General features: G+C 45.3%; 2 protein-coding genes across 2 annotated transcripts; one reads left to right on the plus strand and one right to left on the minus strand.

Moving 5' to 3' along the window:
* Positions 1 to 332: 332 nt before the first annotated feature.
* Positions 333 to 1,423, minus strand: LOC136498520 (pectinesterase inhibitor 28-like). The gene has a single exon (XM_066494432.1). It carries the CDS (start codon positions 1,333 to 1,335, stop codon positions 697 to 699), a length of 639 nt encoding a protein of 212 aa, XP_066350529.1. The 5' UTR covers positions 1,336 to 1,423; the 3' UTR covers positions 333 to 696.
* An 18,385-nt stretch (positions 1,424 to 19,808) lies between these two features.
* Positions 19,809 to 21,023, plus strand: LOC136498031 (peroxidase 72-like). The gene is made up of 2 exons (XM_066493966.1): positions 19,809 to 20,252; positions 20,362 to 21,023. The coding sequence occupies exons 1-2, from the start codon at positions 19,809 to 19,811 to the stop codon at positions 20,941 to 20,943; spliced, it is 1,026 nt and encodes a 341-aa protein (XP_066350063.1). The 3' UTR covers positions 20,944 to 21,023.
* The last annotated feature ends 439 nt before the right edge of the window (positions 21,024 to 21,462 follow it).

The raw sequence follows: 21,462 nt of genomic DNA on the forward strand, positions 1-21,462 counted from the left end.
TGGTTACTTTGCAACCGGCGTTTTTATATTACTACTCAAAATATAAAACGAGATGTGCACCGACTACAATTCTGTCCTATGCAATAACAACATTGAAGAGACGGCTTTCCATCCGTTCTTTAGCTACTCTCTCAGTCATGCTTGCCGGAGATTCTTAGGTATTCATTGGATCCTCACAAGTGATTTCTTCCTGATGATGCAAGCAAAGCATCATTGTGCTTTCGGGTAAAAAGAAAAAGATGTGCTGCACCGAGGGAGGAGGGAGGAGGGAGGTGGTGGTTGAGTCCAAGAGGTAGAGACAAATTGTGCCAATGCCCGTCCGCAAACAATAGTCCGTGAGCAACCTTTTTCATTCCGCGGACAGCTATTCATGTCGTATTCGTGTCGGCACTGCATTGCACGAGCACGACTCACGACATGCATGCTTGATCAATGATCATTGGTCCATTTCACTACGTACTCTTAGGCCAGTTTCAGTGAGGTTTCATCTCCTAGTTTTCAACACATCTATATTTTGAAAATAGTGCAGAAGAGTTTTATCCCCATAAAACTCTCTCTACTCCCATGAAACTTTTATCTTCTCTCTTCATTAAGACAGTGTCATATCAGCATATTTAATGCACATAAAACTCTATGAAATCCCTATTGAGACTGGCCTTATGCATGAACATCGACACTAACCGACTGACAATTACATTACTGGGGCTCCTGATTTTGCAGCAGGGAGATGATGTCGAGGGTGATGGTGCAGAGGCGGCGCAGCGCCTCCTCCCTCTTGGCCAGCTCCGGCGGGTACGGCCTGCTCGCCCGCTGCTTCTGCTGGCGGCGCCGGAACAGCGTCCGGCACACGGCGGGGTACTCGTCGGCGGCGCTGACGTGCACGAAGGCGTAGTCGTAGGCCTGCTCGGCGAGGGACTCCCGCGCCTGCAGGAGCGCGTCGCGCGCGGCGGCGTACTTGCCGGCGCAGGTGCGGAGCAGCTCACGGTCCGCCTCGGGCGTGGCCGCGGCGTCGCTGGCGTTGCCGAGGAAGGCCGCGGTGCCGGAGGCGTTGGCGGCCGCGGCGGAGACGGCGATGGCGCAGAGGCCCGGGACGTCGGCCGTGGAGCTGGACGGGTCCGCGGCGAGCGCGGCGATACAGACGTCGTAGAAGCTCGTGGAGTTGCACGTCCGCTGCACCAGCGCGGGCTGGCGATGCTGCTTGGTGTTCTGCTGTTGCTCATCAGCTGGCTGCGCGAGGGCGGTGATGAAGGAGGAGGAGTCGGGGAGGTGGAAGAGCATGTTTAGCTGGATGATGAGCAGCAAGAGAAGCAAAGGTGATGCTCTGGTCGCTGCCATTGCCGGCGCCGCCGTATCCCCTAGCTGCTCCGGTGCTCCGGCCCCTTGACGATGGAGACGGACGGCTGAGGAAGAGGAGAAGATATAGCATGGTTGTGCGGTTGTGCCGCCCGGTGTGAGAGATGGCTCCATGGATATGGACAAGATTGCGCAAAGCTGCTGGCTGCTGTATTTGGTTGTCGCCTTGCTTCACGTGCAACTGAGGTCCCGCTTCAAAAGAAGAAGAAAAACACTATCGACGCTCGACGGGCGTCCCCTCCCGGCCCACACAGCCACACTGGGTTCTCGACAGCTCTGCTCCCGAATATTTCAGCCATTCTACACCGTCAACTTTTGGAACTGTCTTGTACTCTCGTTACGAATAGTATAAGCTGTGCTACAATGCTCTGTTCGTGTTCAAATAAAATTCACTTGCCTGGGGATTACAGTTCAGTTACAGTTACAGGCACACTAGGCTCAAGTTATGTTTCTGTTTAAAAATGTTTCCCTCAACAATCTCAACCTACAGAAAAGCAGCAGTATATAAAAAAAAAAAACTTGATCCGCAGGATAAGATAGCTCCGGGCATTGTGTTTAAAGAGAAGATCTTCTCGCGCAAGTTGAGAAAACCCCCGAACCTTTGTCCCCACCCATACACAGTATCACCGTAGCTCCCGTGAGACTGGGCTGGCCTTAGACCTGTGCTTTGGCGTGGGACAAATGAGGGGATTTTTTTTCAATGTGCAGAAAAATTACGCCTCCTCCGACCAACAAATCTGCTCCCTAGGAGGTTCAAACTCTGGCTAGCAGGATGCAAAGCGCTTAGCCAGACCAATTGGTCTAGCGTTCGCTTACAGAAAAACAGCAGTATAACCTAGGAAAATTCTGGTAACACTCAGATTCAGGAGCAACACAAAAACCCAAACAAATTAACCATCGCTAGTCATAGTAAAGGCGATGAGAAATAAAGACAAGTTGAAGATGATCGACCCATGACGAGAAGTTCTCAGGATAGCCAATGTTGCAAGGAGATCCAGCCCGCATATGCTGGCTGTTAGACCGTTGGACACCCCTCCTCAGTCCTCGTTAATTAGCATTGCTTCCCTTCACTTGCTAGCTGCACCTCTCCTTTGAGCCCTCCATGGAAGTCCTTGATTCCCGATGACGCAGCTACAAGTAGAGAGCATAATCATCCGATCTTGCACTACTGCACTAAAGAGTCGTAGGAGCGGCTCAAATGGGTTTACAGGACCGTTTGATCAACCTCCCCTACTATCCTATTGCTATAAATCGTGGATTTATAGGGAAACCGTCCGTCCCTACAAATCCGCTTTCAAAAATACATGTATCTAGGGCAAAAAAAAGTAGGATTTTTTTAATCCAGGGAGGTCCTCACCGGTCAGCCACCCCGCCCGCTCCGTCGAAGCCGCAAGTCACGGCATTTTTCATGTGAAAATCGAGTGCTTCCCGATTCGAATCCGTGACCTACCCCTCGCGCGTACCCTCCTTTGCCACTGTACCTCACACTCATCTCTATCTATATTGGATTTTGGTTTTCCACGTATTATTCTAAACTGAGTTTAAACTGATTGTTTGAGGTCCTAAGCGAATTCAAATGAAAAAACTGTAAACTACAAAGTTTCATAACTTTTTGAAGATCTACAACTTTTATTTTGGTAGTTTCTCCACCAAGGTCATTTACAAAATTTAAATTTCAAATTTGAGAAATTCAAACGTAGTTTTTCTTGACAAGATGATTTAAAATAAAAAAGTTGTCAACCACAAAGTTTCATAACTTTTTGAGATCTACAACTTTCGTTTTTTCTATTTGTCCATTCGAGGTCGTTTAAAAATTCAAATTTCAATTTTTTGAAAATTCAAACGTAGTTTTCCTCGACAAGATGATTTTAAATTAAAAAGTTATCAACTATAAAGTTTTATAACTTTTCGGGATCTACATCTTACTTTTTGTTTGTTTCTCCATCGAGGTCATTTGAAAAATTCAAATTAAAAATTTGAAAAATTCAAACGTAGTTTTTCTTGACAAAATGAATTTAAATAAAAAAGTTGTCAACTACAAAGTTCCATAACTTTTCGAGATCTACAACTTTATTTTGGTCATTGAGTCATCTGACATAGTGGTAGTAACATTGTTTAAAAAATTTATATATCCTAGAGATATGTAAATTTGATGAACAATGTTACTACCACTTTGTCGGATGAAGAAATGACCAAAATAAAAGTTGTAGATCTTGATGAGTTCTACAATTATTATGTTCATGACTTTTTCAGCTGAAATCATTTAATATTTTAAAATGACGTTTGAAGTTGCTATTTTTTTAAATTCAAAATTCAAATGGATAAAACACAGTCTTTTGAAAAGATGGACAAAATAATAGTTGTAAGAACACAATAAATTGATAGAGCATGATTTTAGAAAATTTTTGGAAAAAAAATCATCAAATTTGAAGTTAATATGAAAGAGAAAGACTAGTTACAAGTTTTAACCAGAGATTAAAAAAAGAAATCAGAGTTAATTTCAAATATGAATTTCAAGCCGCATTTTGAAGGAGTAAATGATTTCAAATAAAATAGTTGTAAACAACAAAGTTTCATAACTTTTTGAGATCTACAACTTTTATTTTGGTCATTTTTTCATTCGAGGTCGTTTGAAAAAAATTTCTAAGTTTAGTGCTTAATTTTTACTATTCGACGTCTATTTGCCCTACAAATCCGATTTATAGGGCGACTGGATATAGAGCCGCTCCAACAAATCGAGCCATTTGTAGGGGCGGCTGATAACACCAGCAGACCCTAGAAATGGATTTATAGGGACAGCTTGTTTGGGTATCATTTGTAGGGACGGCTCAATATAAAGTCATTCCTTAAAAAAAAAAGTGGTGGGGGGAGGGGGGGGGGGGGACGTTGCTATAAATCTTTTTTTAGTAGTGTTGTCCAACAATAGAGGTCACCGCCCTCGACATCGATTCTGGTGGCATAGGATCTTGTTTGATGAGGGTAGCTTACCAACGCTTGATTCAGTAGCTCAACATGTCGCGGTCCAATCGCTCATCCTCGGTTTGACACAGGCATGGACCGGCGATGTTCGACGGGACCAGAGTCATGTCTCTAGGCTCAGCTCAACGGCACCAGACAATGGAGGCGGCGGCCATGGCTCACGATGAGCAGGGAAGAAAAAGAAACTATTATGAGGCCTATGCTATATGGGGGAGATGCTACTCCATTGAGGGGAGAAAGGTACAGTGTTTTTGGTGGCCACGGAAAAGGGATTACTTGGGGTAAGTTGGAGCAAGAAAATAGCCCTATCACCCCTAATATTGTAGTTTTATAGGGACGAGGAGTCTAAGGTCATTGCAACCGCCGCTAGCTCTAGGAGTTGGTCTTAAAATATCTACAGAAAGCTTATCTGTCCCCAGTTGGGCCTATCATATTCATTTGTGTAAGCTTGAACAGCAGTCATGAAAATATACTTGAGTAAGAAAACTTATATACTAGTTAGGTGATAGGACAAATGAACTAACAAGACAAACACAATTGTTTTTGCACTTAATTAGCATGTGCCCTATGTACATCACTGTTGGATGTACATGTGATGCGTGCAAAATAGGAGAGAGACACAATATATCTCTTGATGTGCACATTCCTATGTGCGTCTAATAGTGGTGTGCACGGGGCACATGCCCTTAATGGAAATTTAACTTTACCCTAATAACCAGATGTCAAACCATTTGAATCAAAAGCGAATGGAAATATAGTATTTCTATGCGCGCTCAAGCTGGATGAGAATGTTGAGGTATTTGATGACAACCTGCAGGGCACTAAGGTCTTGTATATGGAAGAATAGTAGCAATCAAAGTGATCGTCCAAAGCAAACGACCAATTGACACAATGGACACATATATGCGGTGCTAAAAGGGGGTTCCCTTTGTAGTGTCATGATAAACAACATCAGATAATGGTGAAGAATAACATGAGCTCTTAGTAGCTCAACCAAGCTAAGGGAGCTTTTCATTTAGTAATAGAAGCAAGCAACCATTGACCGGTGTTAGGAAGTGGTGTGGCAGTTCTGTTCAAAACAGAGATAAGACTTTTAGCTTACAAGTAATTGTGAAAATTTTGTAGAATTCAAGTATGCATATATGCGGATTAGGAGGTGAGTGCACACAAATAAAATTTCTTAGTGAAGGTGCATTTAGTATGAAAGGAGAGGTGTTGATGTTAGAAATGTACTAGTGCTACTCTCTCATAATTAGTGGAAAGGCAACCTGCATCTGAATCCAGCACAATCTTTTCATACAGAGCTTGGGTTGTGACTCACAAGGGTGTCACAAATGCAATTATATTTAGACATAAACCATGACCAAACAAACTATCTAATTAAGAATTCTAACAAATCCAAGTTGATCTGAAGTTCTTGCATGCATGCATGATGCTTAGATCATTTATGTTTATTATATTTTGAGAACGATGAAGATGCAAATGCAAATACAAGAAGGAATCTACATGCCCCAAGTGAAGAGATGCCTATGCTTTTCTTACTCCCTAAATATCTAGATGCCCCTTCATTCTAAACATTCACTACTATAGAACCTATTTTTAGAGGTGGTCAAAACCTAATTCTAGAGGCGGCTGGAAAAACTGATTCTAGTCATGTGTCTTCGGTGCAAGGACCATGACATCTAAGAGGAGGGATGAATTTAGTCACTTAAAAACTAAGGCCCAAAAGTCAGACCTACAAAAATCTACACAAATTTTGTCTAGATGTGCACTAGGTTTTTCTAAGTGTTGCTATCTTTAAGGCAAAAAGAGCTTTGCACCCATTGGTTCTAATCCTAGGAACTAACTTAGCAAGCTAGACTAGAAAATTAAAGCACACACGAAGTAAAAGCAATAGGTAAAAATGCAGAAACATAAATTGAGTTAGAGAATGCATACTCCCACATGACTATATTTTCCCCGAGGTATTAGAAATATCACGCTTTCCACTAGTCCTTGTTGCAGCACGTCACCAGTATGCCCTCACAACAACCAAGCTCTACAGTCAGGTAACTATGTGTATAGCTCACGGGCCTTGCCCACACACAAATGGATCTTTGTAAGCCTCTCCAAATTCCTGGGCTCTTGTGGACTCTACTTCTCCTTTGGACCCAAACCTTTTTGATGATCTCAATGGTTGAAATAATTTCCTTTAGCACCCAAATTATCTTGGTCCACTTCCTATTGTCTTGCTTGTTGACCTTGTGAACCCCCAGGGGGTTGAACCCAAGTTTGCCTGTCACTGATTGTGATGGATGAACCTCTATTCCCCGAATCAAAAATAAAAAAGTTACGTGTGAACTGAGAAGACATGGACCACTCCAACTCCACTTATCAAACCAAAACACAGCCACTATATAAGACATGGCGCTGACCAACACGGAATTCGACCTTTACTAGGCACAACCAGAAAGGCCCTTGACCTGACCATCGACCACGAACCAAAATCAACTACAATAATATCCTACATCTGTTTACATCCACATCATTCCTCATCACCACTGCCACCTCTTAAACACGCTCCTCTCAAGGGCATATGGAGACGATGGCCCAGCTCTTTGTCTTGGGGCACATACGATCTAGCGGTTGCTGATGGAGCACGCGACAAACAACGGTGACATCTGCTGCTCACTGGCGATGTTTGTCGGAGCCAAGGAAGACAAGCTCAAACTGATGAACACGAACACACACAAACACAAAGGAATTTGGTGTCGCAACAACAACACAATGTTCTCGACTATTGATTGGAATATATACAAGCAGCGCGTGGTTTGTGACTATGATGACAGGTGTCGTGCACGTCATAATCTCTGACTTGGTCTCGCCATCACACAACCGAGAAAAGAGCACACATGACAGCTTCCACGACTCAATGGGAAATGATAAGGATGAACGACACCGCGTCGTAGATAGAGCGCGAGTCTCACGTTTACTAGAACGCACTTTATTGTACAAGAATTAAACATAAATTGACTGAATCAAACTGAATTAATCAACAAATGATCAACATTAGATGGGTTATTCCTATCTTGCTATACTGCATTAGTTCTTGTCTTCTTGATATTCTTTCCAGATTGTATCAATAATAACTCCCATTGTTGTGATTTGGAGTCTAGGATGACCTTAACACATAGATATGCAAAAAATCTAGATCGTTCAAAGATTTGTGTAAGAATGAGTATTATATGAAATTTTGGAGGTCATTGCGATTTATGCCTTAGAGTAAGTGCTAAAGCAGCCCTCTGACTAGCCTAAGCTCCAATCCTAACATTTTAATAATTGTCTAATCTTTCGTTAACCACATATGGTGTCTAGAGTGCAAAAGAATGAGCCTGAACGTAACTATTGTTAGTTTTAGCTAACAAGATTAAGAGTGCAAAGGAGAGAAGAGTGGGAAGCAAGCGAGTGATCAGCCAGCCAAAAGTCCCTCTCCCCTTTTATAGGGTAGGTGGGAGAGGAGGTTCTCTTTATGCCCCCGGTGGGGTTCATATTTACAAAAAACGGCACTACAGGCTACAATTGGATCCTAGTGGGGATTTGTATTTACAAAAATACCACTAAAGGCTACAAATGGCCCCAAAATATTATCTTATGAAATGGGGTGCCCAACATATAATACACCCCCCAACAGTAACCCCTTGGCTATTTAGTTTTAATCAAAAGTACAAGACCCAATAGCTAAATACAACAAAATGTGGCCCAATTATAACTGAGAGTCGGTACATAACTTTCATTTATACATAGATAGTCTAGGGTTGCTTTGTCTCTAGCTAGTCTTTGACTTGTCTTCAGTTGCTCTTTGATGCAACCTTTGCTCGTGCCTCCATGACCCGGTCCTTGGCGGCTTGCTTGCTCCTTGTGAATTAGCCTTCACCAAAGACATTGATATAGTTGTAAGCAGTTGACGTGGATGAAATAGTTGTAGATGATCATGACATGTCTTCAAGCCTTCATTCACAGGTGGTAGGCAAAGCTTTTGTCTTCGAGCGGATTGCTTGTCCAATGCGCTCCGCGCCAACCCCTCTTGGCCAGCGCTTGTAAGAAATTCTTTCAAAGATGGCGATGACGACCGCTTCACTCTAAAATATTAGCGAAAGTGAAGTTGTCAAAGATGTCGATGTCAACTCCTCCGCCCCGAAATGTTGGTGAAAGTGTTGCTGATGACATTGACATCATTGGCGAAACCCCCTCCCGCCTGCCAAAATGTTTATTGAAGGCGTAGTCATGGATGTCAAAGTCGGTGGTGTACATAGCCCCTTGCCAACACGTTTGCGAAGCCGTTGTTGATGACATTGAATCCCCTCATCAAAAAGTGGGTGAAGGCGCTGTTACTGGTTGCCGAAGTCAATGGGCAAACCAGCTCATTGATATGTTTGCAAAGGTGTTGGTGGTGACACCGAAGTCGATGGCGGGGGCCTCGAAAAGTGAGTTACGAGACTTTGAACAGTGATTCGCTAAACTTTATAGCGAAGTGGGGAACAAAAATGAGAGCCGGTGATAGAATTCTTGGAGGGAGTGCTCTGATGAGATCTAGTGCTTTAGTGCTAGCATGACCATTTTGGAGTCTTATCTTTTTCTTTTTTGTTGGGGCAAAATGTGCAAAAGGTGACTAAAAGAAACCCTCACCCTTTTGAGATTACTTTGGTGTCAGCCCTGTACATTTTCAGGCAAGGGGACATGGGATCACGAAATGTGCCCTTCGACACTTTTAGATTAGTTTGGTGCAAACCCCCGTACCTTTTGAGGAGAGGAGGTGAGGGGTCACCCTCAGCGCTTTTGGATTAGTTTGGCACCCCCATAGTTTGGCGTCCACCCCCATACCTTTTGAGGCGAAGAGGCAAAGGGTCGCGAAATGAGCCCCTCAATGTTTTTAGATTAATTTGGTGCCAACCCTCATACCTCTTGAGGTGAGGAGGAGAAGGGTCACAAAATGAAACCTTGCATTTTTAGATTAATTTGGCTTACCTTTTGAGTCGAGGAGTCGCGAAATGAGCCCCTTGGCATTTTTAGATTAATTTGGCGCTAAAACCCCGTACCTTTTGAGGCGAGGAGGCGAAGGATCACGAAATGAGCCCCTCGGCATTTTTAGATTAATTTGGTGCTAACCCCGTACCTATTGAGGCGAGGAGGTGAAGGGTCACAAAATGAGCTCCTCAACATTTTAGATTAATTTGGCACCATCCCCTATACCTCTTGAGGCGAGGAGGCGAAGGGTCGCAAAATGAGCCCCTCAACATTTTTAGATTAATTTGGCGCCAACCCTTGGTCAATGTTGCGACGGCGAAGCCCCCTCGCCGGGGTGTTGGCGAAAGCTTACATGATGAGAATAGTGCTGATTGCAAAATGATTTAGAAAAAAGTTTTGCAAAATGTTGATGCACATTTTGCTTGTGTTGTACATTTAGTCTTCAAGTCGTCCGAGATTTCGAACGTTTAGGTCTCCAGAGAATCTGAAAGGATCAAGCTATAGTATTTGCTACGCTGGTTTTTAATCTTCATAATCTTCGGAACCCTGGCATTCTTAAGCACTTGGAGACTTCGGACTACTGAAGATTCATCTCCACAAGTGAATTCACAAAATTGCAAAAAGATTCAGAATTTTTTCCTTGGTTGCCTCCAGTAATTATACCACGAATGCTCGCAAAGCGAAACCATGCTACACCATCTATTCGGTAGCGTTGCCATTTCCAACCGCCTCATTTTTATTGGGAGCCAGCACGCACTGACGTTTATCTTCTTTCCAGTATATATATAAACGAAACATCCTAAGTTTGCATTTGTTATACGATCATATTTACATTATTTAAATATCAAAGTAAAACACTCAGTTTTCGCTGGTGCACCGAAGGCAGTACTTTTGCAGGTCGTTTCCCTTTTTTTTTAAGTACTGTTCATCCTTCTTACGATGCCAAACATTTTTTCTTCAAGTGCCATGTCATTATAATCTCGCTTTAGCTTTTGCATTCCCGAATCAGAATGCAAAGCCTTTAGCTTTTTGCATGAAATAAGTCACCAAGGCGACCGAAATGCTAACAATGAATAATTTAGTTGCTCAATCAAAGATCACCCCGAGCAGCTTTCACTTAGCCTAAGCGGCTGGTCTAGAATAAATATATCTTTCATTCTATATAATTGCCAAAGACGACAACCTTTTCGACCGGTGATTCACAATCATCTTTCTACGACAGAAATTTCCAGGCATGATTCTTTCGCTCACCAGCCATCACTCCTCACCGTTAACTGCATAATATACAATTTATTTATCTTCGTCCGCTGACAAATTTACAATCGCTGCAGATAAACAAAAATGTTATCTTTCCATGCACATACTTGCTTTACATCTCTGCAGACGCTGCTCGAGCAAGTGAAAAGCAAATAGAGTGTTTCGGCTCTTGATCGTTCTGTTTGGGGACCCTTTATTACCATTATGCTTCGGTTGAGTAATTTTTGGAAACCTAAAGTTACTGAGTTCTTTTGATATCATTGTGTACATAGAGGTCGAAAAGGATGCATGTGGCAATGTGCGGCTACTGACTAGTTGATCTCATTGAATATGTTTTTGCCGATGTCATGGGCCCTTACGGTGCTAAGGCGCCCTTTCGGCTCATACGGTGAATGGATGTTTTGGATGAATGTCTTGACACATATGATGGATGAATTTGCACATAAAAAGAATGGGAAAACATTTTTATTTAGCTTTGTCCTCACGTATCTTTGGAGTGTTGAAGTCCTGGGCCCTAAGGCTTTTCATTTAGTTTCGCACTCGTGTATTTTTGAAGGCTCGAAGTCTTAAGGCCTTATTCTTTTCATTTAGCTTCGCTCTCGCGTATTTTTGAAGGGTCGAAGCCTTGTGTCCTTTGGCCTTTCATTTAGCTTTGCACTCACGTATTTTTTGAGGGTAGAAGTCTTGATCTCTTAGGCTTTTCTTTTAGCTTCGCCCTCTCGTATTTTTAAAGGGTCCAAGTCTTGAGACCTTAGACTTTTCATTTAGCTTCGCCCTCACGTATTTTTGGAGGGTCGAAGTTTTGAGCCATTAAGCTTTTTATTTAGCTTCGCCCTCGTATATTTTTGGAGGGTCGAAGTGTTGAGCCCTTAGGCTTTTCATTTAACTTCCCTGGTCGAAGTGGTTTGTGCCCTTAGGATTTTTGACTGGCTTTGCCCTCGTGTATCTTTGGAAGGTAGAAGTTATGAGCCCTTAGGCTTTTTGACTGGCTTTGTCCTCGCATATTTTCAGAGGATCAAAGTTATGAGCCCATAGGCTTTTTGTCTGTCTTTGCCGTTGCGTATTTTCAGAGGTTCGAAGTTATGAGCCCCTAGGCTTTTTGACTAGCTTCGCCCTCGTGTATTTTCGGAGGGTCGAAGTTATGAGCCCTTAGACTTTTTAACTTAGTAAAGTACAATTTGCAAGACCGCGGAATAGATAATTGTGTGACTCCTGCAAAAAGAGCGATATGCAAATAAAGTTATCAAATAATTAAGCAAGTTTCATCTAATCCTTAGTAGCGCAGTTTTCTTCCGGAGTTGGTCATTTTGCTAGAAAAAAATCACTTCCAAGAGGAATGTGTCCTGAAGATGACCACAGCTGATGTCTTCGCACTACCGAAGGCGAAGAGCGCTCGGTAAACAGTTTATCGGCAAAGACCTCTTTGCCGAGTGCACTTTATCGGGCACTCGGCAAATGCTTTGCCGAGTGCCAATCCGACACTCGGCAAAGAAAAGTGGCCGTGACGGCGAGCGCCACCGTGACGGCGGCTTTGCCGAGTGTCAAGGTCAAGCACTCGGCAAAGGTACCCGCTTTTCCGAGCGCCGTTGACTTAGACACTCGGCAAAGGTGGCCACTGTGCCGAGTGCCACCGACAAGACACTCAGCAAACAGGCGACCTTTGCCGAGTGCCTGGCCCATGGCACTCGGCAAATCTGTGATGTTTGTCGAGTGCAATGGTCATTGCACTCGGCAAAGCATGTTCCCAGGTAGTCACTTTGCCGAGTGTCATGGCCATTGCACTCGGCAAAGTGACCAAAAACAACCTTTTTTATTTGTTTTTTTACATCCCATCCAAACAAACAAAAGATATATATAACAAACATCACCAACATCACATATATATCATCAACAGCACATATATATCACCAACACCACATATATATCACAAACGTCACATATATATCACAAACGTCACATGTCTCACAATATATCACAAATAAGTTCACAAGTAATCCAAGTGCTCCATCATCTTCAACCACAATTGCAAATAGAAGTACCATTAACAACCACAAGTATCATTACTGATTTGGTGAAGGATTCGCTGAAGCATGAGGATCGTTCGATGCCGCCGATTGATTCTGCACAAAGAAGAAGAGATTGCATGTGTGAGACAAGATAAATATATACCATACATGAATAAAACTTTCATACTACACTAGGTTTGACCGTAAGCATGAACATACAAACTAAAACATTTATACTCATAGGAGTAGAATATTGAGGAGGTGGAGGTGGAGCGAATAGCGAAGGTGGCGGAACTACACCCGTAGCGGCGCCAAGACTTTGCATGTACTGAAGAATCTCCACCATCCTCCGCTGCTCGGCCTCCCGCTCAGCCTCCTGCTCTGTCTCCACCCTCTCTATCTTCGCTTGCATCTACTCCCATATCCTCCTCTCTTGTTCCAGCTGGGCCTACAATATATTCGCCCCAATGTTACAATAATGCAAAGGAAAGGTATGAAAAAACCAATGAACGACGAATAAACCAGGAATAACCTCGAGTGCCTCCACCTAGTGGTGTGAAATGTCCTGCCGAGGTCGTATGGCCGGGCTCCTGCTCGTGCTTCTTGCTCGAATCTGGGAGAGACTAGGAGTAGCGGCCGAGTCAATTGCACCATCGCCAATCCAGTACCGCCCATGCTTCTTGCCTCCTCCCACCCTCATGACGACTTCTCCATCAAGGTCCTCGGTGCCATTTTGTCAAGGTTGGTCAACACGTATAGCATGATATGGTGCCACTCTTCATGATTCAAGGTCTTGGGGGTCGATGCACTTGCACTTCCGAGTTGCCCTCGAAAAAGGCTAAGGTTCGATTCATTTTTGCCAGCATTGTAACGAGGGGGTGGATTATGCACGCTAGAGAGGTTGTCACCATAGTATGTTATTGTAAAGTTTGCCACCTCCTCCAGAATGTATGCCTCTGCAATGGAAGCCTCGATTTTGTATTTATTTCTACATTTCTTTCGAAGAACCTTTAGACATCTCTCGATTGGATAACACCAACGGCCCTGCACGGGCCCCCCATTCGTGCCTCATACGGGAGATGCAAAATCAAGTGCTGCATCAGATTGAAGAAGTCGGGTGGAAAGATCTTTTCCAACTTACAGAGCAACACAGGTGCCATTCTTTCCAAGTCAGCAATCATGGTCCGAGATAACTCCTTGGCACAAAGCTGGCGAAAGAAATAGCTCAACTCTACCAGCACTAGCTAGACATGCTCAGGGACATAGCCTCGAACCATCACTAGAAGAAGCCGCTCAATCCATATGTGGTAGTCATGACTCTTCATCCCTAAGACTTGCATAGTAGATAAGTTCACTCCCCTTCTCAGATTAGCTGCATACCCATCAGGGAACATTAACGTCTGGATCCATTCTAGTACTTCCCTCCTTTGGGGGTTGCTCAAGACAAAATTAGCCTTAGGCCTTCTCTATGTCTTGACACGACAAGGAGGCTTCATATGTTGGTTTGGTCTATCGCATAACGTTGCCAGATCCACTCTAGCCTTAACGTTGTCCTTTGACTTGTCAGGAATGTCCATGATTGTTGCTCAAAGTGCCTTGGTGACATTATTTTCAGTGTGCATTACATCAATGTTGTGTGGAAGGAGAAGGTCATCAAAATAGGGGAGCCGAGTCAAGCCTGACTTATGAGTCCACATATGTTGCTCTCCATATCCCACAAAACCACCTTCTGGATTGACCACGAGACCATCTATCTGTTCATGAACCGCGACACCAGTCATTATCGGTGGTGCAGGGTCTGTCACTACGATACCTTTCATAAAGTTCGTGATGTCTCGTCTGAATGCATGGTCAAGAGGGAGGAATTGCCGATGTTTGTCGAACGATGAATACTTGCCACCCTTCTGCAACCAAATGAACCTCAGACCTTCCTTGCATACTGGGCATGGGAACTTCCCATGAACACACCAGGCGTAGAATATCCCATACATCAGGAAGTCATGTAGGGAGTAGTGGTACCAAACATGCATTTTGAAGTTTTTCTTTGTAGCTCGGTCGTATGTCCATACCCCTTCCTCCCAAGCATGGACCAATTAATCAATCACAAGCTCCATGAACACACCCATATTATTCCCCGGTTGTTCATGAATTATCAACGACAAGAATACGTTCTGTCGTTGAAAGCATACGCCGGGGGAGGGGATTGAGGGGGATAACGAACACGGACCAACATGTGTATGGGGTAGCCATCATTCCATAAGGATTGAACTCATCTGTTACCAGTGCAACACGTACATTACGAGCCTCTTTAGCTTTCTTATGATGAATGCCATCAAAGTGGGTGCATGCTTCACCATCGGATGCATGTACCATCCTGTCAGGATTGTATCGTTTGCCATTTTTGTGCCATGTCATCTGTTTCACGGATTTCTCAGTCATGTATAGCCATTAGATCCTCGGTATGAACAGAAGGTGCCGTAGGATTGTCACGGGAATATCAAGCTGCCTCTTCTGGTCATCACCAGAATCTACCTCCAGGAACCTAGAGGATTTACACTTTGGACAGTACTTTGCTTCCACGTATTCTTTCCTAAATAGGACGCACCCCTTCGGGCAAGCATGTATCTACTCATACGACATCTTAAGTGCACGAAGGAGTTTCTGTGACTCGTGCATGCTCTTTGGCAGAAGGTGACCCTTCGAAGCAGGCTGCCAATAACTATCAACATACCATCGAAGGCGTCTTGACTCAGGCTATACTTGGACTTTAACGCCATTATGCGTCCAATGGCATCCAGTTGAGAAACCTTTGTCTGGCCGTGAAGGGGTTTCTGTGCCGCGGCAAACATGCCGTAGAACGCCTTTGTGGTTGCCTCTGGCTCCTCCTCCGTACGTCCTTCAGCGAACTGTGCCTCGTGATAGTCATTTAACATGTCTGCTACCCCGGCATCAGCATCATAATCCTCGATGCGTGGTCTCACCACCTCCTCTCTCATACGATCGGCTTCACCATGGTAGACCCACCGGGTATAGTCTACTGTAAATCCATTCTTCCAAAGATGTTCCCCCATCACCTTCTTCGTTTGTCTTTTCCTGTTTGCACATTTGCTGCAGGGACAATAAATTTTACTCGCTCCTTTAGTAGCCACGCCAAATGCCCATTCCAAGAAAGCATCGGTCTTGTCGATTCATTCATTGGTGACCTGACCCTGACTTGTGTGGCCCGTGTACATCCACTCACGGTCCTCCATCCTCTAACATATATAGCGACGAGTAATATAAACATCAATTGTATCTTCACGACATTCCTACTATCTAATAGGTGAGGATAGGTCCTAATCCTAGGCGAGGATCCGTAGATGAGGTTAGTTTCCATGCTCTACTCCTATCCGAGACAGAATTTCGGCAGCACCTCTCCGCTGTTCTCCAAATACACGTCCTGCTAGGGAGAGTGTGTATCAGGAGAACAAAAGGGAGATGATGCCGAAACTCTGTCTTGGATCGGAGCAGACCATGGAAACTAATCCCACCTACGCATCCGCGGGCTATCCAAAAAACATGGACAATTCAAAACAGATACGGTTTTAGATATGGAAATATCTACATATTTCCAACCGTATCTCTTTTGAACGGGAGACGCCTAACTGGGTTACGTGATCTACGATCATGATACGGAAAGAGGGGTTATACCTAGGGTGGCGGTGGAGTTAGTCTAGCGGGGCCGTGGCGGGTCGGTGCAGTGGCGAGGCGACGCAGTGCAGGCAGACCTGCAGCGATAAGGAAGGCGATCGGGGTCGCCGAGGTACTCCGGCTCCACTCTGATGGGCTCTTCTCTTCAAAAAAAAAACATAAAACTGTCAATACAAAATTTCGGCAGCACCTCCCCTGCACGGTGAGGTTTCCAAAACGTGCAAGAAAATCAATGGCACGATGACCGACATGCACATATATATGAACGGCACGATGGCCGACATACAAAAGATTATGTAAGGAACACCTAGCAACGTAATCAGGATAAGCAAGGATCAGGGATTATAAATTCAGGATCTGTATCCTATTACTAATATATTCCATAAGCTATATCAATTTATGACAAACATCAATCCATGCATCCACAATCCATCCTTGCTAAACCTCAGATTTACAACTATGCACCATAACTAGCGTCCACGAAGGCACCCTAACCAGGACATCTTAATCTATTCATGCATCCACATCCATCAGGCGGAGATGGCATAGGGGCTCACCACTGCAGAATGGCGACCGAGATGGCTGGATGCGGGTCGCCATTGCTGCAGGGCCGCGCCGCTGCAGGAGCGCGCGAGGGTGAAGGCACCATTGCTTCGGCGGCCTCCTTCTCTTCCTCCTTCTTCCTCCTCTCCTCATCCAGCGGCGCGGCGCGGGGGGCGGCGCGGGCGCGCGTGCAGTGGCGGCACTGGCGCATGCGCATGGGCGGGCGTGGGAGAGCGGCGTGGGCAGCGGCGGTGCTGGCGCGTGCGTGTGTGCGGGCCGGCCCAGCCAGCGGGGTTAAATCCCCTCTTTGCCGAGTGCCCCCGATCTGGCACTCGGCAAATATTTTTTTACTTCTTTGCCGAGTGCCACCTGGCCTGGCACTCGGCAAAGAGAGTTTTTTTTAAAAAAATTCTTTGCCGAGTGGCCACGATCTGTCACTCGGCAAAGTATCTTTTAATTTTTTAAAATTCTTTGCCGAGTATCAACCGGGCTGGCACTCGGCAAAGAGGGGTTTTTAAAATTTTTTTAAAAAACTTTGCCGAGTGCCGGCCGTCCTGACACTCGACAAAGAGGCTTTTGCCGAGTGTCATTTTTTGACACTCGACGAACCGTATTTTTTTTTACTTTTGACCTCCAAACTTTTTCTGCAGTTCTCATACAATACCTGGTACTCCATGTTCCAATGTGGCACATTTCTCGGACTTTTTCTATATTTCTTTAATTTATTTCATTTAATTGAATTTTCTTGGATAATTCAAATTATAACTGCTAGTCATTTGAATAATGAAAAAAATGAATGGAAAATGATATTCATGTTATTTAGTATAATGTGAGGCCGTATCCAGGAACAGACCACATTTCGAACATCTTATTCATGAAACATGACCACGAACTTGCGGTCGAGTTGTTTTTAAATTCTATAAAAAGCAAATGAAGTCCGAAAATCATGAAACTTGTCAAAATGTCAAGATATCATATGTGGAGGCTGTGATAAAAAATTGAGGAGGTTTCACGCAAGTTTGTCACGTACGATGCTTACCGCCTCGTCGGCCTCTTCACGGAATCATGAAACTTTTTCGGAGATTTTTTGGTTTGCAAGTATCGTATGTCACAACTTGCGCGAAACCTTCTCAATTTTTATCACAGCCTCCACATATGATATCATGACATCTTGACAAGTTTCATAATTTTCGGACTTTGTTTGTTTTTTATAGAATTTAAAAACAACTCGACCGCAAGTTCGTGGTCATGTTTCATGAACAAGATGTTCGAAATTGGTGGTCTATTCCTGGATACGGCCTCATATTATACTAAATAACATGAATATCATTTTTCTATTCATTTTTTTCATTATTCGAATGACTAGCAGTTATAATTTGAATTATCTAAGAAAATTCAATTAAATGAAATAAATTAAAGAAATATAGAAAAAGTTCGAGAAATGTGCCACATTGGAACATGGAGTACCAGGTATTGTATGAGGACTGCAGAAAAAGTTTGGAGGTCAAAAATAAAAAAATATGGTTTACCGAGTGTCAAAAAATAACACTCGACAAAGAAGCCTATTTGCCGAGTGTCAGGATAAGACACTCGGCAAAGAATTAACGGCGCCTGCCGGCCGTTAACGGAGGCGGCCCTTTGCCGAGTGTTCTGGTTTGCGAGTGCCGAGCCGTCCTGACACTCGGCAAATCACCCCTTTGCCGAGTGTTATTGTTTGCCGAGTACTCGGCACGAGCGCTCGGCAAACCATCTCTTTGCCGAGTGCCAGTTGTTTGCCGAGTGCTTTCTATCTGGCACTCGGCAAACAGCCTCTTTGCCGAGTGTCCGATAAAAAGCACTTGGCAAAGTTTGGGACACTTGACAAAGAAGCCGTCTCTGGTAGTGTCGGGTGCAGGCTTCAAGTGGGATGCGCAGATGCGAAACACTAGAAAACTCTGCTGTAGCTTTGATGAATAAAGCTTCGCGCCTTCCGCATATTGAGCACGTGAGCCAATTATATCTAGAATGTCGTACAAAATTGGCATATTTCAGATGCACAAAGAAAGAATTGTAGTGGCACCAATTCCATGAATAGCAATGGTAGTTTTCCGATCCACGAAGAATGTAATACTATGTTTCCAATTCAACCTTTTTTTTAAAGACCAAAAGCTAGATATTTCTAGTCTAGTCTAGAAAGATACTCAAGAATTACTGTACGTAGCTGGGCCCTGACCGGCCAGGTCTTGCCAGATCTTTGCACCGGCCTGCATGCTGTCATCCTAGCTCGCCACGGCTGCTGCTCAGTTGGATTTCCATCCAATGGACAGAAAATGGGTGCCCCAGGACCCGAGCTAGACACGCACGAAAATAAAATAAAATAAAATGTTGCTTTTTTATATTACAAACGGACTGGCATCATATCTTTTTTTATCATATACACACCGACACACCGTCGACATGTGTCGGCCGCCGGCGCTCACGACAAACGGCAAATAAACTCCATGTATCCTCCCTGCAAAACGAGCATGCACGTTCTAGATATTGTTTTAGCGGCTTTTAGGTGACAAAGCCACGGCGATGGGGGCAGGCAGATGCGAGCATTATACAAGCGCCAGCGCCGCGTCACTAGCTCCTACTGCTGTCCGTTCTGTACGTGTACCAGCTGATCGAGCCGGTGAGCTCAACATGCATGCATAGCATAGTGTTTAGGTTGTACTTACCCTGCGAAAAGCTAAATGGAGGAGGTGGAAAGACCCAGCCATGCATGCATTACCGGCTCCCCCGGCCCAATCCTCAATAACTAGTCAGTAGTATGAAATTAGTTTACCAGATCGATCATGCTCATCATTCCCTTTCAAGCTTGTGGTTTTGTCCTATAAATACGTGCTCATTCCACACTTCGTTAAACCAACTCGATCGAGCAAAGCAGCTAGTACCAACGTTTTCAAGTGTGAACTAGCTGCAGAGTGGTCGGGACGTTGTTTTGAGTAGCTAATAATGGCACGGCGGCAGTGGAGCAGCGGCGGCCTCGCGGTGGCAGTGCTCGCCGTGCTGTCGTCAGTGCTCTGCTCGGGCCACCCGGTGCCGGGCGGGGGGTTCCCGCCGCTGCAGCCGCACTTCTACGACCACGCGTGCCCGCAGATGCAGGCCATCGTGGGCTCCATCGTGGCGAAGGCGCACGCGGAGGACCCGCGCATGGCGGCGTCCCTGCTGCGGCTGCACTTCCACGACTGCTTCGTGCAGGGCTGCGACGCCTCCGTGCTGCTGGACGCCGACGGCAGCGGCAGGTTCGTCACCGAGAAGCGCTCCAACCCCAACAAGGACTCGCTCCGCGGCTTCGAGGTCGTCGACGAGATCAAGGCCGCGCTGGAGCACGCCTGCCCGCACACCGTCTCCTGCGCCGACATCGCCGCCGTCGCCGCCAGGGACTCCGTCGTCCTGGTACGCACCAATACGAACTAATTACTGCAGCGTCGTTCAGCATCGTTGTCTATCCACCGTTGTCGATTTATTTACAATTATTACTCCGATGGTCGTCGCCGAACTGCAGACCGGCGGACCCGGCTGGGAGGTGCCACTGGGGAGGAGGGACTCGCTGACGGCGAGCCTGAGCGGCTCTAACAACCTCATCCCTGCGCCCAACGACTCCCTCCCCACCATCATCGGCAAGTTCGCCAACCAAGGCCTCGACGTCGTCGACCTCGTCGCGCTCTCAGGAGGGCACACCATCGGCGACTCGAGGTGCGTGAGCTTCCGGCAGCGGCTATACGGGCAGAACAACAACGGGCAGGTGGACCGGACGCTAAACCCGGCGTACGCGGCGGAGCTGCGGGGCCGGTGCCCGCGGTCGGGCGGCGACCAGAACCTGTTCGCGCTGGACCCGGCGACCCAGTTCCGGTTCGACAACCTGTACTACCACAACATCCTGGCCATGAACGGGCTGCTCAGCTCCGACGAGATCCTGCTCACGCAGAGCCGCGAGACCATGGACCTCGTCCACCGCTACGCCGCCGACCAGGGCCTCTTCTTCGACCACTTCGCCAAGTCCATGGTGAAGATGGGCAACATCTCGCCGCTCACAGGGACCGCCGGCGAGATCAGGCACAACTGCAGGAGGGTCAACCAATTCTAATTCTAAGGAGGATGCATACATGACGTGCGCCGCCTGCTGCTTGGCCGGCCATCCGTGGTGCTCTTGCTTTGGTGGTTTCATTCTGGATGCATGCTTCGTGTTTCATACTTGAATCTAAGTGTGTAGTAGTAGTAAATGATTGAAATTTCTGTTTTAATTTGGTGCCGTTCGATCTCCAGTTGATTTTTCACTCATGTAATTTGCAATTGGTGTATGAAGAAATGATCCAATAAAATTCTGCGTTTGTGTCATTGCTAAACTACTCAAATTAAATTAAGGATGACATGTGCAATTCTAGGGGTACCAACTACCAAGTCTTTTTTTTTCTTAGGAAAACTTTGCTATAAGTATAGGATGAGCTTGTGTGGTGTTTGGTCATTTCACATTGAACTCGTTGAAATTGGCCTAGTACGAGCACAACACACAACTGTCCGGAGTTGCAGAGGCGATAGCACCACCATTTTCTTGATGGGCGGCGGAGAAGAGAGGTGATAGCAAGCTTCATGCCAGTACACAAAA

The sequence above is a fragment of the Miscanthus floridulus genome, chromosome 12 (genome assembly GCF_019320115.1).
Source record: "Miscanthus floridulus cultivar M001 chromosome 12, ASM1932011v1, whole genome shotgun sequence".
Lineage (NCBI taxonomy): Eukaryota > Viridiplantae > Streptophyta > Magnoliopsida > Poales > Poaceae > Miscanthus > Miscanthus floridulus.

Excerpts from the sequence above, each read along its gene's own strand:
- LOC136498520 (XM_066494432.1), bottom strand. The coding sequence starts at position 1,335 with ATGGCAGCGACCAGAGCATCACCTTTGCTTCTCTTGCTGCTCATCATC.
- LOC136498031 (XM_066493966.1), top strand. The coding sequence starts at position 19,809 with ATGGCACGGCGGCAGTGGAGCAGCGGCGGCCTCGCGGTGGCAGTGCTC. Across the intron at positions 20,253-20,361 it reads CCAGGGACTCCGTCGTCCTG|ACCGGCGGACCCGGCTGGGA; the intron begins GTACGCACCAAT and ends GCCGAACTGCAG.